The following is a 21503-nucleotide window of genomic DNA, read 5'->3' as shown; positions in this document are numbered from 1 at the left end:
TGTATATGGCAGATTGCCGCTGCATGTCTTTCACTTTACTGTATTTTCATGATCAAAGTGATTCCAGGAATTACTGCGCGCTGTCAAATCCGTAGCTTCACTTTATTTTGCTGGTCTGGACTAGTGGTTAACCGATACTGTCACCCTGCCCGATATATCGCCCTGGCCGATATTCTGTATTTTTAAAATACGATACGTTTTTCTGATTGGCCGATGTGTCAGACTTTTTTTTGACGCTATTTGAGGGGACAGCCATTTGTAGTGGTGTCCGTCCCATTCAATCCCACATTGCACCGCAATAACGAGTGTACAGCCGATGTACACACAATGGCTGTCTGAATTCGCTCACTTGTTTTCATTCACTACTTCAAGTGAACTGTATTAGTGGACTAATGTGGGGAATAGGGATTGAGGGTTTAGGGGGCCATTTCTGATTTAGCCCTTGTCTTTGGGTGCGTCTCATTCAGTTCCCTAGCTCCCAAGCTTGTGAATCAGTATATCGTCTTCACGAATTCGGCCATTGGTAAGGACGCTGGCTCACTACACATTGGGACACTGATGACTCTTATTTCTGGCGACGTGACATCATCCTCATTGTACAACATCATTACTGTTTTTTATGAACAACAGCAGAGCTGATATCTTTCTGACATTACTTGTAATGTTATATAAAGTAGATTTTGATACTTTGCTTGTTGTTACATATATGTGCATTTAAGCCTTAAATAAATTATAAATGTTAGCTAGATTGTGTTCATTACCTGTCCAACGATGTATGTTTATTCTGAAATATAATAAAATAATGGTTTCTATTTTTAAAAACACATATCGCGTGTTGTTATCTGTCGTTATGTGTAGTGAGTTGGCTCACGTGATTTAAGTTTCTCATTCTTAACTTCCATTAAGGGAGCATAGTGAGCATCGATGCACCCTGGGTTTTGTGGTGCACTGTGGGACTTTTTAGGGTGCGAACGTTTCAGTGCACTGGAAGGATTCTGCAATTGAGACATCCCTTAAAATGGCCGACTCCCTGATCAGTGCCCTGACTACTGAACTAGGGAGCTGATTTTATTTGAAAAAAATATGATTACCAGTGCGCATAAATTTACCAGATTACTGAGTGCCCTGTTACTGAGTGCCATAAATTTACCAGATTACTGAGTGCCCTGTTACAGTTTACCTCCTTTTTATTCATATATTCATATTTTCTTTTAAACAATTAATATTTGTGAAAAATACTGTAATAGGATTGCTAAATCAATTGCCATTTAGAGTATAAACATGTTTATTTTCATATTTATTTCGAATGTATTAAATATTAATTAAAATAAATATAAATTATATATATATTCTATATTGACTTTATATCGGCCATTGGCCACCCTGCTCTCTAAGATATCGGCATTGGCCATCAAAAAAAACAATATCGGTCGACCACTAGTCTGGGTGGCATACTGTCCTAATGCTAACCAACCAGACCTCAGGTATCGCCCAAAATGCCACAATAACTAATACCGTTGATCCAGTTCACAAAACCATGTAATTGATAATCTGTGAATAATTCATAAATTGTAGGTTTAAATTGTGGTCTGTTTGTCATGCCAAGCTATCATATGACAATTGTATGGAAAGTTTTTCTTCACGCTTTCAACTCCAGAAAGTAATGCAGTTCTTTATTTTTTAGTGAAACTATCCCTTCAAATCTGTGACTTTTCTGTTCTTTGTGCGCAACTTTTATCGTCATACATTTTTGTTAAAGAGAGCAAACAGACATGTTCTGTTTGTTCGTGTCTTAGACATGCACATCAGAGTATGCTGGTGTTTCTGTGCACTCCTTCATTTATCATCGTTGACATTTGGCTGTGCTCCCTCTATCTTCCCCTCATCTGAAAAGAACACATTTTTCCCATCAGAAATCCCGTTGTGACTTTTGCGTTCGAGGGGTGGTGATACTTCCTTTCACAAACGGCATCTCTGTGCGTATCTTTCCCGGGCTGCGTTCCCTCGTCTCCCCCCCCCCCCCATCTCTTCTTCCCCCTTCTGTACTGCTCTCTCTCTTTCTCTCTCAACATGGATGTTATAGAAGGCACTGAGGGCTTCAGTGATGCCCTGCTTCTTGAAAATACCCCCTTTCTTTCCTGCTGCCAGCTGTGAGCTGGTTTATATTTAACATACCTACTTCATCTGCCCTCACCACCCCCACTCTACGTTCGGCATACTTATCTTTGCCACCCTCACACATCGCTGTATTTTTATTTACTTTTTTATTTTCTGCCTGTGTGACAATGGTGAAAGATAACATTTCAACAGCAAATCCTGCCTCTTTCCTTCTGTACTATCATGCAGATACGTTTTTGTGTGCCTGTACCTCAGATGAGGCAGATGCATACATGTACATCTGACCACAGCTGAATAATGCGAATGCATTTGAACAAAAGTCTTTTGTCTAGCTTGTGAATTCTTTCAGATGAGGTGCAACAGTTTTGGTGGGCTTGAGCAGCCTCAGTTGACATTTTATTCCTGCCTTTTAAAGGGTTCTTTCACCCAAAAATGAAGATTCTGACTCACTCTCATCATGTCATACCAAACCTTTTTTTCTTTCACAGAAAAAAAAAAAAAAGTTAGTTTAGAAATGTTATTATTTAACCAAACTGTTCTAGTTAGCATTGACTTCTACTCTATGGACAAAACACAGGGATCTTCTTTTTTTTTTGCAAGCTTGCAGAACTTTTTCTAGGAAAGGAACAAATTAATTTAAAATACGGCAGTGGCTCAGTGGTTCATGTAGGTTGTCTACAAACTGGAAGGTTGGTGGTTCAAACCCCGGTTCCACCTGACCAAGTGTCGAGGTGTCCATAAGCAAGACACCTAACACCTGCTCCCGATGAGCTGGATGGCGCCTTGCATTGCTGACACCACCGTCAGCGTATGAATGGGTGAATGTAAGGCAATATGTACAGCACTTTGGATGGCCATGGGTCTGTTGAAAGCGCTATATCAATGCAGTCCATTTACCATTTAATGTCCTTTATATCCAGCTTATATTAAGAATATCAAGAAAATATTTAAACCATTAAATCACTAAGTAAAGATTAATACATGACGTCAGTGTGAGCAGAGTTTAGAAGTGTTTAGTGTGTGTGTGTGTGCGGTTAACCTCTGTCTGTCTTCTTCAGCTCCTGGCCAGTAGCTCACTGTGTTGTCTGTTTTTATGTGCTTTTATGGTGATTTAAGTCATAACAATTATACAAGAGCCATAAAGGGCTTTTCTCTGCCTCTTGACAAGGAGTTGAGAAGAAATATACACATACACACACGTACACTACAAAAATATTCATTTATAAAACACATGTATTAGTTTAATGTACACTACCATTCCAAAGTCTTAAGATTGTGGTCGTAAGTTGTTGTTTTTTTTTTGGAAAGAAATCTCTTGGGCTGCAAAGCTGCATTTATTTGATTAAAGATACAGTAAAAACAGTAAATTGTGAAATATTATTACAGTTTATAATTTACGGTTACTATTTTGATATAAAGTGATTGATTCCTATGAATTTCATGCCATTTTAATAAGCCATTCTGATTTGCTGATTTAGTGTTCTAGAAACGTTTCTTCTTATTATTATTATTATTAATAAAAAAAGCAGTTGTTCTGCTTAATATTTTTTGTGGAAACTATGTTTTTTATCAGGATTCTTTGATGAATTTCAAGCATTTATTTGGACATTATACATGTGTTTTCTGTCACTTTTGATGTATTTAATGTGTCCTTGCTGAATAAAAGTATAATATGCTTATATACTATATATACTTATACATATATATATAGTATAAAAAAGGAAAAAATGTATATGATCCCAAACTTTTTTAAAAGATTTTTTACAAATCACTTGTGTGCAACCAACAATTTCCCTTTCAATAACAGCTTCCCGAATATATTGCATTATAACTAGATAACAGTTCATGTTTACATAATATGCGGGTGTACTGTGTATAATTATTATGTATATATAAATACAACACATTATCATATCGGCAAGGCACATCAGTATAATTTTTTCATATGGGTCAATGCCCATAGCATTTAAGCGTTTATCGGCCGATTCCGATGTCGTACCGATAATATCATGTATCCCTAATACACACACATATATTATGTAAACACAAACTTTTATTTTGGATGCGATTTATTCGATTTCCCAGCACTAATAATAACATGAAATGCAAATGGACCCTGTTTATATTCTTAATGCATATTCCTGGTCGTGAATGATTCATCAGTGCACATTGTTACAAATCTTTGTAATAATTGATCACAATCTATTAACTTGCTTTTTTTCTGAAATGTCTTTCCCTTTCCACTGGCATCACTTAAGATGTGCAGGACATTGGATGTATAGTAGAGTATAGGACTGCCACTCAATTGCCATTCAATTGCAGAAGTAAAATGTTGTAATGCTCTACTTTAGGACACCTTGTGGTCTAGTGCCCCAGCCTGCAAATCCGCGGTGTGTTTGTGTGATCTGCCATGTTTAGTCTTTACTCTGGACTGGAACAGATGGGGATGTGTCTGTACGGGGGAGCTGAAAGATCTGTACAACTAATGTCTTCTTGAAGCTCAGATCTCAGGGTCAGAGTCTGGATAAACGGTGAAGGCCGTGTGCATGTCTGTGTGTGTGAGAATATGTGTGTGAAGTATGAGAATAGTCTCTAGTTAGGGGATGACGATGAATCTGCAGCATTCTGTCAGAGCAGAAAGTGAAGGCCATGATGGAACGGTGAAAAGAGGGAGGGAGAGGAGGATGAGAGGCGTCTCCTCCACATACCGTCGCGATGGCTGCCTCTCCCTTTTCCTCTGAAGAGTCTCAGAAGCGTTCTGGGTGAAGATGAGTCTTAAGAGGGATCGCTCTCATCCTCCCTCTACTCTTTCAACCCGTCCGCCTCGCTGTTGCATTCTCTCACTGACACATTCGTTGTAAGATATAGTATAAAACACACAGTATGTGCAAACGTGCGTAGTGTCTTGAAGGTTACGGCGACTGATATTAATGTATACTTTTGATTTTAATTTAATCTGCACTCGTTTCTTTTGTTGGCTCACGCTGCTTTAATTGAAGGAGTTTTCATGGGAAAAGAATGTGTCTGAATATTGCCTCAGGCTTATCCAAGGACAGCTCATATCAATCAAGTTAGGGTCTGATAACAATGCAACAATGTCTTTGAGAGGCCGTTTGCTAGTACTATGGGAGTCTCTTTTACCTTGTTCAGTATTTGATGAGGTGAGTGTCATTTAAATAAAACAATATTAAGGTTTTTGATATGGCTTTAGTTATGCTTGCAGTGGAAATACTGAAATTAGGGGTGGGCGATTATAACCAAAATCTTATATCAAGATAAGAGTAATTTTATTTCACGATAACACTATATCACAATATATTTATTTTTGCTTTAAATAAGGTTTTTATATATCAAAATATTTGATTCTCATTACCAATTTCAGCAAAAAAAACTAAATGAAAAGTGATATTAGGCTGCTCTCACTTTAAGACCAAATGCACTGATCTAATATACTGATACGTGTACTTCCTTTCTCAACTCTTTACATTCATTTCATTTAGGACATAAATGACGGTGTTTACGAGGAGAAGACGGGCATTTTGACACATAAGTGTGTATTTGACCGTTCAAGCTCAATTAGGCGGCAAAAGAACGACTCACACACTCTATGAGCAGCGGCTTCATGTGCATCTTCTCAGACAGCACTCAGAAACCACCACAGCGCACGCACATACCCAAATAAGTTCTCTTTTGCTGCATATTACAGCAAAAATCACTTGTTTTTAAACGGCAATGCTTAAAGGGTTAGTTCACCCAAAAATGAAAATTCTGTCATTTATTACTTACCCTCATGTCGTTCGACACCCGTAAGACCTCCGTTCATATTCGGAACACAAATTAAGATATTTTTGTTGAAAGCTGATGGCTGAGAAAGGCTTCAGATAGGCCTCCATTGGCATTCAGTACATTTACACTCCCAAGACGCATAAAAGGCACTTAAAACGTCGTTACAAAGTCCATCTCACCACAGTGACTCTACAATAATTTTACGATGCGACGACTAGTTTTTGTGCGCAAAAAAAAATCAAAACACCTTTATCCAACTTGTTCATGTCTTCCGTGTGTGCCTCCATGACGCATGCGCGAGAATATGACGCAGATCCGGCGTTCGGACACATGACCCAGAAGCGATTTGTTTACAAGCAGAGGAAGACGCGTGTCTAAGCTGTTGGATTCTACATTGATCGTGCTTTAGGTCTCGGCGTTGTTCTCAAAATGGGGATAAAGTGTGCATTTCATGGATTCCCGAACGCTGGCGCTACGTCATATTCTCGCGCATGCGTCGTGGAGGCACACACGGAAGACAATAACAAGTTGGATAAAGGTGTTATTTAGATTTTTTTTTTGTGCACAAAAACAATTGTCGTCGAATCGTAAAATTATTGTAGAGCCACTGTGGTGAGATAGACTTTGTAACGACGTTTTAAGTGCCTTTTATGGGTCTTGGGAGTATAAATGTACTGAATGCCAATGGAGGCCTATCTGAAGCCTTTCTCAGCCATCAGCTTTCAACTAAAATATCTTCATTTGTGTTCCGAAGATGAACGGAGGTCTTACGGGTGTCGAACGACAAGAGGGTGAGTAATTAATGACAGAATTTTCATTTTTGGGTGAACTAACCCTTTAAAAACGCTTGCAAATGATACGCTTTCGTGATGACGCAGCACTTCACGTGAGTGCATAACCGCGACAGAGACGATAGTCCAATATCTCTACCGGTTAACACATTTCTACTGGTTAATCGTCTCTACTGGTATATCGCCCATCCCTACCAGAAACGCACTTGTAATATAAGTCAAGGGGCAGTTTAATGATTATATTGTCCAAATAGTCTTCCATTGTAAGGTCATAATTTTTGCTGACAGACGAGTCAAGATAGAGCTTAACTTCTATTTAATGCAGAATTTGGAAGTAATCTTTAGCCTAAAACATGAATGTAAGCAAACAGAGAGTAGTGTGTGTGCCTGCCTGTATTACACTTGTATGCGTGTTAACAGGTTCTGACCCCTGCGTAACCCCACCGGTCTGTTTGCACTGATGCTCATTATTCCATTAGATGCGTCTCGGCAGCTGTTGCCCTGACCCCTTTTGAATAGGCCGAGAGCTTGATGCGGCTTGGAGACTCTTTAGCTTAACATACACATACATACGTCTGCGTATTTATCTAAACCTCCATTTGGGTGATGGGTTGGGGGGGGGGGGGTACTTCATACAAAAGAAGTGTCAAAATCTGTGTCAGATAAATAAGCATGATAATGCTGTGGCCATATGCTTGTCAGATTCTTTTAATGCTGATTTCACACTCTGTTGTTCTCTGATATCCCTACTGTTAACTGATGATAGCATGCTACTGAGCTAATAAGTGATACTCGAATAACTCATAAAACTACACAGCACACATAATGGGTTAAAATAGTCCATTTTTTATTGGTATCATGTGGTACTGAATTCATCAAATTAAAGTAAATTAAAGCCTGAAGTATACTTGAAGTTTTTCACATGGATGCAAAGGTAAGCAATCCAGTGCATGTGATTGTACATTTCATCATCAGCATAGTATGGGTGCACTGTATGCGTTTATCCAGACTTTTAGTTGACAATCTCAACTAATGTTGTAAACATATATACAGTGAATTTGAGGGAACCATATCAGTTGGTACATTATTATAATATTAAAGGTTAAAATTAACAACAGGGTCTAAATTCAATTAACATTTATTTTTTGATATAATGATTAACACTCAAATAAAAATGTGGTATACAAATATTTCAATTACACATAAGGCAGTTTTTTTTTACCATTTCATGTCATTTGAACCAAGGCCATAACCATGTCTTGAACCAATTGTTTATAAAGCCTATAGAAACAGTGAAGGAAATGTCTAGGTCTAATTCTAGTTGGGAAATAATCATTTAGAACTTTTTGCAAATAATATTTGCATTCAAATATTAACTTGTTTACCTAAAACGTCCAAAATGTGATACGTTTCTTGTCTCTTCACACTCAGTTAGGAATGATATGAATCACATAAATGCATATTTTCAATTCCAAACATCCATATTTGAGAGTAGTTTGCAACACTGGATGTTACTGTCAGTCATTTAACTTCTATCACAAAACAGTTCACATGTATTAAATGCTTTGCTTACCTCACTTTCAGCATTAAACTGGCACTTTGCGCTGTAATTCACGCTTTGCTTCTGTAAACTCTGCCTACTTTGATTTGATTGGCCATCTTTTGATGAGCGCTGTTAGACTGCTGAGGCAGACTACACTAAAAGTGCAACTTTTAAACCTTTTTATCATCCCAACAACAACAAACTGTGTAATGAAGTGCAAGAATTTAAAATATTGGGGGGACAATTTGGCCATTTCTATTTATTGGAGGGGACTTGTCCCCCTCAATGTCTATGGTGGTTACGGCCCTGGTTTGAACTATAGCCGCATCAAAACAACATTTATTGTTTGAGTTTCATGATAAAATTGAGAATTTCAAAGCTGGAAAAAAAAGCTGAAAAGCCGATTACTGGATGGGAGGCATGCTACAAATAATGTTTGGTGTTTTGTTTTGTTTTGTTCATGCATCAGCAGAAAACCGAATAGACTAAAAGATATGTTTTGGAATTTAAGAATTGTTATCAAAATGTAAAAAGTCAATTTAATAGATAGCCTTAATTTATCTCTGCTTTATCTCTATCGGCCATCTTGGCCCTTAAATGCTGTTTTGGTAGTCAACTATATAGTTCAAAAGAACTTGGGATGGACAAAGAGGTTCTAAAAGAACATTTCCGCTTCTAATCATAAACAGAAGTTTTTCCACTTTGCTCCTCCTGCACTTGCTGTAAGGTGGGGTGAGTGTGGCGTGAGGAGAGAGGAGGAGAGATTGAACTGGGGGGAGTGAAGTTGCCAGGCAGCCGGAGTGGAGACCCTGGACTATCGAAGCCAGGCACGCAGACAAGAGCCAGAAGATAAGCCGCCTGATAAAAGATAGAAAATAGCAGCAGATTTCAACTTTCCCACCATCCAAGATTCCCGGGGAGGAGGGGCGGCTGAATCAACTACTTATTTCATCCATCCGTATCTGTCTTTCCCCACGAACAACTTGCAAGGCTATTGAGAAGGCGCACACACGTTCAATCTTAGCAATGGGCATTTCACACATAATGCACACACTCTCTTTTCTGACCTCCAGCAGAAAAGGCTCCTCTGCATCTTGCAATGTAAAAAATTATTGTAATTTTCAACTGTAAAAATGCGACAGTAAAAAGCTGTTAATTGGCTAACAGTAAATTTCTTTACTATATACAGGGAAAAACTGTAAGGCTCGGTTTCACCGACAGGGCTTCGATTAAGCCAGGATTATGCCTTACTTCAATTAGGACATTTAAGTAGCTTTTATAAACGTTCCTTAGGGAAAAAAAACATTACTTCTGTGCATTCTGAGACAAAACAATGTCACTAATATATTTTAGGATATGCCAGTGCAAGTGGTTTCAGTTTAAACAGCTCAAACATGCATTTTATTCGGGGACTAGCCCAAACCTTGTTTGTGAAACCGGGGGCTAAAGATCTAACCTTACATTTCATGTAATTTTACAGTAAAATGCTGTTAAATATATAGGTTTTTTTTAAAGCAAAAAGTACAAATCATCGTATAATTTAGACGCAAACTGCCAGAAGTCCCAGTGACATTTTGATTGTTTAAAAAAAAAAAAATGTTTCTTAGTTTTTTTGTTATCAGTTATGTACAAGTCACCTTTATTTATATAGCGCTTTATACAATACAGATTGTTTCAAAGTCGCTTTGCAGTGATAACAGGAAAATAATGCATTTGTTCAACTGCAATCAGTTCTGTTGTAAAGATCATCAATTATCAAATTAGTTCATTTTAATAAGCAGTTCTGCAAAAAATGATGTCATCATTCAGTTTAGTTCAGTTCTCATTCAACAGCGTCAGTACAGTCAGATCAATGATATTGTTGAATAGGAAGTGTCCCCAACTAAACATGCCAGAGGCGACAGGAAGGAACCCAAATTCCTGGAACCCAAACTCCAGGCTCAGTCAGGGGACCAGTTCTCCTCTGGCCAACATTATGTACATTAGGGTTTTATGTTGCATCTTATGTTGGTAAATTAATGTTTATTGCATTGTTTTGTATTTGTGTGCATGACACATAGTATTTTAGTATTTACCTCACTTTGCGGAAAAGCAAACTCGAAAATCATGTGGTTTTCTCTTTACTCCCTGTGTTATGGTGGATGTCGGTATATGTAAAAAGTACAAAACAGATTTTACTTGCAGCATGGCCTTGCTAAGTAAGCAGAAAAGGGCTGTTGGATTTACCTTTTTTGTAAATTAAGTTAAAAAAAAGTAATTAACAGGTTGCTCGCTCTGTACATATCTTTACATTGTATTTTTACACAATAATTCTGGCAACCACATCTGCCAGCTTTTTTTTGCATATGCATTTCCTTTCACTCTTCTGTTTCTCTCACTTGCCAGCTTTTCTTTTTCAATCATTCTCTCACATAAATACTCATACACGCCCCCTCTTTCCTATCGTATCGTTCTCACTCTGCAAATAAACACAGGCGCACATGCTCGGATATGAGTCCGTGTACTCACACGTATGATCTGTTTAGTCTATTTCTGCTGTTGTAGCGATGGGAGGAAGGTTGGAGGGGTGAAGCAGAGAAGTGGCTTGGTGTAAGACGTGTGTGTGATGAAGTACAAGTCGTAAGGCGTTTAGCACTCTCTCTCAAGAGGGCAATGTGCCTTCTCACCTCTCCAGGAAAATAGGCCAAAGAGTGCTCATATTTCTCAGAGAGTGTTCTGACCTTTTCTTGTCATATTTTTAGATTATAGAGAATTATATGGTAAACGTACATTACCGTCAAAACATTTGGGGTCGGTAAGGTTTAAAAAAAAAAAAAAATCTCTTATTCTCAGCAAGATTGCATTTTTAAATAAGAATACGTATAGTAAAGCTAATATTTTGAAAAATATATATAAAAAAAATAAAAAAACAGTTTTTTGTTGAAATATTTTAAAATGTAATGTATTCCTAAATTTTCAGCAGCCATTACTACAGACTTAAGTCACATGATCCTTCAGAAATCATTCTAATATGCTGATTTGGTGCTCAAGAAACATCAATGTTGAAAACAGATGTGCGGTTTAATATTTTAGTGGAAACTTTTTTTTAGGATTCTTTAATGAATAATTGAAAAGAACAGCATGTATTTGAAATAGAAATCTTTTGTAGCATTATAAATGTCTTTAATGTCACTTTTGATCAATTAAATGTATCTTGCTGAATGAAAGTTTTAATTCATTTTTCTTCTTCTTAAAAAAAGTGGTATTTTACATATTCTGAAAAATTGGCAACAAATAGTTTTTCTGATTCCGTGCCCCGATTACATTTCCAGTCCGGTCTACACAGGATATGAATAAAAAAAATTGGAATAAAAGTGGTTTAAAAAACTTTTTACTTTGTCAAGTACCGGGTTCCCATAGTTATGGAAAACCAACATGGAATATTAAAACTGGCCTGGAAAAAACATATAAATTTAACAAAATCAAAAGAAGTCAGGGTAACTTAGTTACTTGGTATGCTTAGTTCTAAAATATTTAATTGGCTGAAAATTCCTCACAATTCCTTTTAAATAATAATACAAAATCCTTCATTAATGACTGGAAAAGTCATGGAAATTGGTTGGTTTCCTGCATGCAGCACTTTTTTCATGTGAAATTTTGAGCCTCAATATTATGCAATAACTTGAAATGTTCTGTACTTTTCCCCTAAATATAACTATAAATATGTTGTCAGAGAACTGTATCAGTGCACTTGTTCCAACACAGAAAATCGACGTCAGACGTATTTTGTCTGGGCTTTTTCCCCTCTACAGGAAGGCTCTGATAAATTGGTGAGAGCAGGTTTGTTGATCTACACTTGCAGGGGTAGTTTTTCTCTCAAAGGGGCATGAGAAATACCCTCAGATGCACCATTCATCTCTGTGGCGACTCGACTGGCTTGTAACCTTAGAGATATCGTTGCCGACAATCGCACCTGCCCTCTGTGGACACAAAGAACAATTTCCAGAGCAGGGGTAAAATCTGATTTCTCCCCTGTTCGGTGAATCCATCTCTGTTTTTATTCCTCCATTCTTTCCTTCTCATTCAGTCTCCAGCCCTATCGCCTCTCCTTGACCATTATCTGGCAGACAGCTCCTGCTCATTAAGGAGTTAATTTTCTTCTCTCTATCTCTGATTAGTATAGTTGAACCTAAAGCACTGTGAATTCTTTAAATTTTCCCTCCCTGTTATCAAAAGGAGAAAAAGGGGAATGGGGGATATTTAATCGTTTAAGTAGTCTTCCTGGGGAACTGCTGCTGCCGTTTCTGTTTTTTTTTTTTTTCCCTTTCTCTCCTTCCCTCTTCCCAGCAATGTAAAGAAATCCTGCCGAAGCCGCCCAGCTCAGTAATTCAGTTTTTAAAGCATGAAAAAAAAATGACTTGATGAAATTCCACTATCAGCTCCGAACCAATATGCAAAATATCTCGCTGGAAATCAAATAGCTATTATGTTTTCATTTCCACGTCGGCGTATTTGCTTAATGAAGAGGAGACAGATCAGACCGGTAGAGTCTGCAGGAGGCGATAACCGGGAACGGCTCGCAGCTATCCACACAGAGTGACGCTCCCAGTCACTCTGTGTGGAGAGAGAGAGAGATGAAGAGTGAAAGAAAGGAGAGAGTGATGGGGAAAGGAAGGAGCTTGCACAGGCGAGAGAGAGCCAGAGAAAAGGTGCAGACAGTAACATGATGGAGGGATGTAAAAAGCAGAAAAGGAAGCGTAGAGTGAGAAAAGAAGATAAGGAAATCGAGGGATGTCTTTAAAATGTGCCTCTTTGCAGTGTCCTGGGCTCACGACTGTTTGATGTTTGACAACCTGCTGACAAATCCACGGCGAGGATCAGTCAGGCCCGTTTGAAGTGCTCCGATGCCCAGCGCACATGAATACCATCACCACACATTATCACCTTACAATAATCAGTCATTATCATAAGTATTATAATCACTCACTCGTGTGATTTGACTGATGGAAATGAGAACGGTATCTTCCTGCGCTGTTTACTCTTTTTATTTCATTATTAACGAGCCTCGTCAAGTATAACTATATTATTTGTTCTGTGCTCGTGCGCTGTCTTAAGAGTTTTGATAATTATTCTTCTTTGTTTGGCGGGCGTTCTGACTCTATGTTCATGCTTTGGCAAATACAAAAGATATTGAGTAAATATATATTATGGTGTGGGTGTTTATTTGTAAGCCTCTCTCTCTCTTTCGGTTCACATTTTAAAGGAATATCACAGGTGTTGTTTACTTACTCTCATGTAAAACTGTATGACTTCCTCCGTGGAATGCAAAATAAGTTATTTACAGAAGAATTTCCAAGCTGCTCTTGTCCAATGAAAGTGAACGGCGACCATACTGTGTGACAATATTTTGAGTATGACTTCAAGGGATAGTTCACCCAAAAATGAAAATTAGCCCATGATTTACTCACCCTCAAGTCATCCTAGGTGTATATGACATTCTTCTTTCAGACGAATAAAATCTGAGTTATATTACAAAAGTCCAGGCTAATCCAAGCATTAGAATTTGATTAATAGTTGCTCTGTTTTTGAAGTCCATAAAAAGTGCATCTGTTCGTCAAATAACGTGCTCCACGCGGCTCTGGGGTGTTAATAAAGGCCTTCTGAAGCGAATCGATGCGTTTGTGTAAGAAAAATAACCATATTTAAAACTTTATAAAGTAAACTTTCGGCCGACCGCCTTCCCTGTTCAATAAATGGAAAAATTATTGAAAGTTCCCCAGCCGATCGAAAGACTAACGCGACCAGGTCCGCTCGTCATGACGTCACGTACGCATATTGAGTTTCACTTTCAACATTCAACACTTTTCCACGGAAGGCGGTCGGCCGAATGTTTACTTGGTAAAGTTTTGAATATGGATATTTTTCTCGACAAACGTGTCGATTCGCTTCAGAAGGCCTTTATTAACACCCCGGAGCCGCGTGGAGCACGTTATTTGACGAACAGATGCAGATTACTTTTTATGGACTTCAAAAACAGAGCAACTATAAATCGAATTCTAATGCTTGGATTAGCCTGGACTTTTGTAATATAACTCGGATTTTATTCGTCTGAAAGAAGAATGTCATATACACCTAGGATGACTTGAGGGTGAGTAAATTATGGGCTAATTTTCATTTTTGGGTGAACTATCCCTTTAAGGGTGAATTGTGTAATATTTATGAGGATCTATTGACAGAAATGCAATATAATATACATAACTATGTTTTCAGTGGAGTATAAAGACCTTACATTATGAACCGTTATGTTTTTATTACCTTAGAATGAGCCGTTTCTATCTACATACACCGCGGGTCCCCTTACAGTGAAGTCACCATTTTGCGCCACCATGTTTCTACAGTAAGCAGCAAGCTAAGCAAACATCTTTGTCCTGTGTCGGCCACTGTAGCTTCTCTATGTGCTTCGAAAGGGAGGGGTGGGCGGTTGCAATTTACATAGTGCACCTTTAAATATTGGCCTATATCTCACATAAAACTATTGTATGGCCTCAAAAGACTTGAGGCGCACATGAGGCGTTTAGACTGCTTTTATGGTGCTTGGGGAGGAAAAAAAAGAAAGCCTCTGACACCCGTCCACTTTCATTGTACATTCATTCAAATCTTCTTTTTGTGCTGCACAGAAGAAAAAGTCATATGGCTTTGGAACAACATAAAAAAATGAATAAATGATGACCGAACTATCCTGTCAAATAGAAGTTAAAGGGATAGTACACCCAAAAATGAACATTTTGTCATCATTTAATCATCCTGTATGAGTTTCTTTCTTCTGTTGAACACAAAAGAAAATATTTTAAAGAATGTTGGTAGACAGACGGTTGACGGTAACCATTGACTTATAATTTTTTTCCTGCTATGGAAGTCAATGGCTTCGTCTGTCTGGTTACCAACATTCTTTAAAATATCCTCTTTTGTGTTCAACAGAAGAAAGAAACTCATACAGGTTTGGAACAACATGAGGATGATTGAATGTCGACACAATTTTTGATTGATCTTTAAGCTATTTAAATTTTATTTTACCTTTAAATAGACAGTCCTTTTAAAACAGTCCTGCAATGTGATAAAGTAAAACTATTCCATATATGATCTAACAAAAGCTAAAAATACTGTGCATCATAATTTAGCAAGAATCATCAGCAAAAAGATGGAATATAGCATTTCACACCGCTGGTCATTTTGTTTTACATATTTAATGATTACCACCCATGTACAGAAATGTGATGGAAGTCTTTGGGGCAAGTTTGCTCTATGGCCTTCAACTGCATAACTGTGAAAATTAACAACATACGATGTATTAAGGCACATTTATTGCTTTAAAATGAGCTTATCAAACGGGATGTCATGTGACCTAGAGTCTCTACAGTGAAGCTGAGTACAATGATTAATAATATAACACAGATGCCTGTTTTTAATTGCGAATGGTGTCTTGTCAATGACAAGACTCTTTGGCCTTGTGCGGATGAAGTTACTCTGTTTTACTGAATGAACACCAAGAGTGCTATTCACTACCTCATTTCACACCGCGTGCTGTGTTGGCAGAAACTGGGATTGAGCGAGTCTTGGCAAAGCAAGTGAAAGTCCACTCCTGTACGGCAGTGTGTCCGCAGAGGTCCTGCCAGTGGTTCGCAAGCCCAGAGGCTCCCGGCTTATCTACGGCTCCAGCGACGCTGGTGACACGAGTCCCGTCCAGCCAGGCCTGTCTCAGCACTCGACTGGCTTATCAATCATTTCAGTGCATTTTCAGCTCGCAGATCAATAGCTGCTTTTACCTGTCTGTATATAAACTGATCAGTCTTCCCATCAGCCGTTTCAGTACTTAAATGATACATTTAAGCAAATCCTCAAGCCTCCTTTGATTTATGTGGGATGCTGTGCTTTCAAGTGCCTGGGATCCGGTCTGACCCTTGGATCCATCTAATTACTAAGAGCGTGTTAATGCCCTTGGCTCTGATCAATGTGTGTAGCCACTTGTGCTTGAAATTATAAGTACTGCAGGTACCGCAGTTCTTCCTTGAACACACACACGCGCGCGCGCACACGTAGACTCTCACCAAAGGCTCACTGTTCTCCTCGAAGTATCTTTCTTCACAATTCCCTGATTTCCAGATACAAGCAGCGTTCTCTTTTTTTCCCCCACTGTGTTTGGGCTGTTTGGTAATGTGGTGATTAACGTGAGGGTGAGGAAGTTTGTTCGTTTAATCAGGGCTCAGGTTTGATGTGTTGTCTCTTGGTTTAATCACTGCCGCTAAGCACACTGGTTTGATGTGGACGGGGGCTGCTTAATAAAGCCTATCTCCTCCGCCTTCATCAGCTTTCTCACTTTGTTCTGTCTGTTCGAGTGCCAGTTAGAACTCAAAAGTGTATTTTTTTTTTTTTCAGCTCATCTTCTTTTTTTGCTTTGTATAATGGACAAAACAGGGGCTTTTACAATCGGCTTGGATTGGGAAAAGTTGGCATTTTTATCATTTAAACAATTTTATTATAATTTATATTTTTTGTCGTAACATTTGTTTTAAATCTTAAATGATTGTTTTTATTTTATTATAAATGTACAGGTTTAAGAAGTGCAATCTCAGACTTTTATCTCACTGTATATATCAAAAAACAGAGTGAGTGCCAGATTTTTTTCCTCCTTTTTTCATTAAATTTATGGCAAAGAAAGTTGTCTTCTGACATTCTGAATGTAGACAACCCTTTTTCTGTCGTCGGTTGTGTGAAAGATGCGTATTATTCCTTGTGTAAGATGAAGAGGGAGAGCAGAGACTTTTTTCCGCGCCATTTGATGTCTGTAAGCAGTGATGCGGCGATTTATTCATTTAACCAGAGCGGTAATAGGAAAGAAAATCATAATTCAGACTTACATTTAAACACGAAATGTAATTGGAATTTTAAACAGAGGAGCCCCTTTGTACAATTATGATTAAAGGAAAATTAATTGTATGAAAATGTCGCCACAGATATAGAAAATTAGATCTAGCAATGCCCAGACTACATTCTAAAAATATGGCGTATGGGATCGATCTTTTTTTACTTTTCTCTCCCGCGTCCTTTATTACTAAGGTCCAAATCTAAGTGTGTTAATTTTATCTGAAATTACAGTGAACCATGCAGGCGTGGAAGTCGAAATTAGCCTAAAGATGTTTCATTTACAAAGACAGAAACACTTTGTCAGGGAGCGATTGTTTCCAAGCATTATCTCCGCCACGTTTTAATTGCTTTGGAAGTGAAATTAACAGAATTAGAAAAATTGCCTTTGCCTTTTTCTACAAGGCTCTTTATTCACGGGTATTGTTGTGTGCTTTGTATAGATTATAGGCCTCTTTGTTCTAGGAAGTGTAAATATATACGCCTCCAGTCACGGCTTTAGCTCCGAACAATCCCCTCTCCGTTCATCACAACTTAATGAAAATTAATTTACCAAAACCTGTGGTAAAATCCGATTTTCCAACCCCTGGTAATTTTGCTTGGATGCAGATGCAAAAAATAGTGGGTGTCCTGGTTGAGGTTAGCATAGGGAAATTGTGCTTTGATGAATTTATGTGAATCTTCTCAGCACTGTAGTTTTGCTCATCTTAAACCTCATTAGAATAACAATACGGTCGGCAAGGGTTGAATTAGCATGCAAACCGCTGTGGTGTCCACTACAGCAGCCCTAGTCTGTCACGTATTGCATTCATTTATTTTAGAGGGAACAAGCCATACAAGAAAAGTTCTCTCTGAGATCATTTAAAACAATAAAATAGTTGTACTACTACTACTGCTGCTGCTTCTGAAAAGTTTTTTTTTTTAAGATCAACTAATTAAATAGGTAGTTTTAAACACCAATGGTTGGTTATCTCATCATGGTTGGAAAGTGTAAGGCCAACTGGGAATGTATTGAGTTATACAAATGAGTTAATCACCCTGGCCAGTGATATAACACACGCCGTGTTCATTTACTTCCTTGTGGTCTGAAGCTCTGGGATTTCTAACCAATTAAAACTGTAAAAGGCTTGTAGCAAGAAGGTTTGAAATGAATAGGAATTTTCTTTCTTAATCATGCACTTTATCACTTTTTATTTACAGAACACCCTACTTCTTTTAAGATATTAACAGGGTATTATTCACATTATCTAAAGCCTCTCAATTGAGGCTTTGGCATGATATGGGATCTTTTAAAAGGCCTTTCGATGTCAGATGACTTTTGTTTTATATTGCTCTTTTTATGACCGCCCTCTCTGTTTTTCCTCTGTAGGCTCTATTGGGGATCTTAACGGAGGTGAAGATCCATCTGACAATGTAAGCATGTCAGGAGAGGAGGGCGGAGCTTCAGACCAGGAGGACTCTGCAGAGTGTGACGGTTCAAGTCCACCTTCATTTACACCACTTTATAACGAAGGTAAAACAGCGCATGCTAAAAAAAAAAGCTGTCGAATGTTCCCCGCACTGTGTTTGCGATCTGACATGACCTTTTATTGTTTTGTGATGAAACAGTTTTAACACTGATGCCTATTGATAGCAGTTTTAGACATCTCACTCGCATCTGATTTCGTAAAACGGCTTCCTTTTGTCATATGACTTTAAGGGATAGTTAAAGGACACAATTGGAATTCACTCTCATGTTGTTCTAAACTTATTCGCCATTTTCGGTGGATTTTGTTAAAAGTCATATTTTACATCATATTCAGAACATCCACATCAAGATCCGAAAAGGATCAAAGAACCATAAGTCTATAAACTTCTGAAACCATGTGAGCTTGTTTGAAGTATAGGCTGAAATTTTGCACTGAAAATCCACTTTAGCTTTCTAATAAATGTTAATGAACAATCAAAAGACGTTGATATTTTCTGCCGGTGATGTCCAACCTGACATCATGCATTAAATATATGGCTTTTTTTTTTTTATAGTTTTACACTTTTACAGTATTTTTAATGGTCCTTTTATAATGTTTTTTGTGTCTTTTTTAAAGCTTGATGTGGTCACTATGAACTGTCATTGTATGATAAGCAATGTGAAGATTCTTCAAAAATTCAGTTGTTAAGTTCTATGGGAAAAAATAACAGCATACTGGTTGGGAATGACAGAACTATTACTTTATGAAATAACAGTTCTGTTCAGGAAAAGGAAACGCTTGCTGAATGAGGCAGAAAGTTTCCTCTGTCCATCATAATTTAAGATTAGATTGTTTTAATACCTGGTTTAGTTCCTGGAAGTGCTATACTCTTTTATAGACTTAAATAAACCAATTTTTCTTAATTTCTTCTTAAATGATGTAACACAATCTAGTTTTGCAGACATGGATGTATATGTTTGCCCTGTTGCACTTTCTGTCTGTTTTTCCAGCCTTAAGATATTTAAGTCACATTCTTAGTTACGATTTCTGTTTTTCCTTTTCCTTTTTTCCTTTTTTTTTTTTTTTAATCTGGAAAATTCCTGTTCTTGTGAAATTGGGGACTGAGGAGATAAGAGCCGGTTCGTTGGCTGCTTTTGATAAACGCATGGAAATTCTGTCAGGTGCTAATCGTGACTAGTTTAGAGATTGTCCTGTTTTGTTTTGTGTGTGCGTTTAGACATGCGAGTATGTGGCATTCGCAAGTTTGTATTTGAGGCGATGTTTGTCATCCTCCTATTTTTCGGTGTGAAAAGAGGGTCTACGTTAACGTGTTTCTTTAGCTCTCTTTTTCCTCTATCAATCTCGCCCCCACCCCTCGGGGGCTCCACTGTTGCCCGGTGCTGCTATTATCAGCCTCTGTAAATCAGTCGTGTTTGACGAACCTGCTCTTTCAACCTGCGATCAATACCAGGTCTTTATCAGGCCAGCAGTGGCTAATAAAGGCAAGCTCCCTTATCCACCATCTGGGAGAGAAAAAGACAGGCGATAACCAACTGATAACTGCTTCAGAAAAACACTCAACCAGTCACAGGACACACAGTGTCAATAACCACCTGTAAAAAATAAATATAAATGAAAATGCCACCTTTTAATAATCATTAATGGTTTCCAACCACTGGTTTCCATGTGAAAGGGTCAGTCAGATCCGAAGGAAGATCTGATGGTGAAGTCATCATCCATATCAGCAGAGAAGCTGATAAACCTTAAGCAAAGATGGCTCCGTGTTCCAGAACACCTTTTGTTATCTCAAACCTGGTGAGGAGGTCTGATCGCGGACTTGATCTGGCTTAGGGTTTCACTAAGGCTGAAATATTTAACTGGATGGAAACATCTTAGCCTGTACAACCAGCTAGCCCCACTTTGGGGCGCCATGTTGGACTCAGAGATGATATAGCTGAGCCCTGTGCGCCTTACAAGAAAAGAACTTGACCCTGCCATGATGATCTGTTTGGGAGAAAGAACTTACAGAAAATTGACTCTAAAAAATGAGGCCAGCCAGCAAGAATGGAGCAAGTTGGGTGACTTTGCCCTCCAGGTGTGACAAGGGAAGTTGCCGTTATCAGATGAAAGGAGGTTGTTGGGTTGGCGACGGGGTTTCTCTGTGTGTGTGTGTGTGTGTGTGTGTGTGTGTGTGTGTGTGTGTGTGTGTGTGTGTGTGTGTGTGTGTGTGTGTGTGTGTGTGTGTGTGTGTGTGTGTGTGTGTGTGTGTGTGTGTGTGTGTGTGTGTGTGTGTGTGTTTGCATGTGCTGGTAGACTAAGGAGACTGTCGGGGAGCCAAGATGGTGGCAGCACCCATCCACCCCGCCCTCTATTCCTGATACCTGTCGTCTCTGCTCAGATGATATGGGAGATTATATTGATAATATTAAATGCAATAACTGTGGCTCCAGCTCCTCTCCCCACGCTGAGCGCTGCAGGATAAAATCAATGTGCCATTCAATGTGATTTATCGCTGAAAATAATAGGGCTTCTTGGGCAGGGAGGCAGGCGCGTCACGGGACGGCATGCGCTGGGACGGGCTGAGAATGGCGGTTGGGTCTGGGTGGAATTGTCGGGGCTGACGTGAAGGGCGTGTGCATGTGATTTATTTGATGATGAAGATCTAATCTCCAACCTGTTGCATTAATAACAGCAGCTCTGACCACGTCACTTTTATGGCCGGTATCGATCGACAGTTATCGCTGTTTATCGCCACAGGAATGCAAGGGTAAACATGCCCTTTGTGCACCAAAGATGAGCTGTAATCGAGGTGGGGTGAAGGGGAGGGAGTTGGGGAAGGGGAGAGGGAAAAAGTGGAGTGTGGGAGAGAAGAGGACAAGAAGTCCTGTCAATTAACTCATACATGTTACACGGGCAACC

The 21503-nt window shown here is 38.6% G+C and overlaps 1 protein-coding gene across 1 annotated transcript in view; it reads left to right on the top strand.

Moving 5' to 3' along the window:
* The window catches only part of zfpm1 (zinc finger protein, FOG family member 1), a 99302-nt gene that overhangs the window by 32329 nt on the left and 45470 nt on the right, over nt 1-21503 (top strand). The window contains exon 2 of the mRNA XM_079825587.1: nt 18506-18649. Coding sequence (XP_079681713.1) covers nt 18506-18649 — 144 coding nt within the window. The remainder of the gene's footprint in view (nt 1-18505; nt 18650-21503) is intronic.

The sequence above is a fragment of the Gobio gobio genome (assembly GCF_949357685.1).
Source record: "Gobio gobio genome assembly, chromosome: 9".
Classification (NCBI taxonomy): Eukaryota; Metazoa; Chordata; class Actinopteri; order Cypriniformes; family Gobionidae; genus Gobio; species Gobio gobio.
The sequence above is the reverse complement of the archived record's forward strand: the minus strand, read 5'-3'. Positions and strand labels throughout refer to the sequence as shown.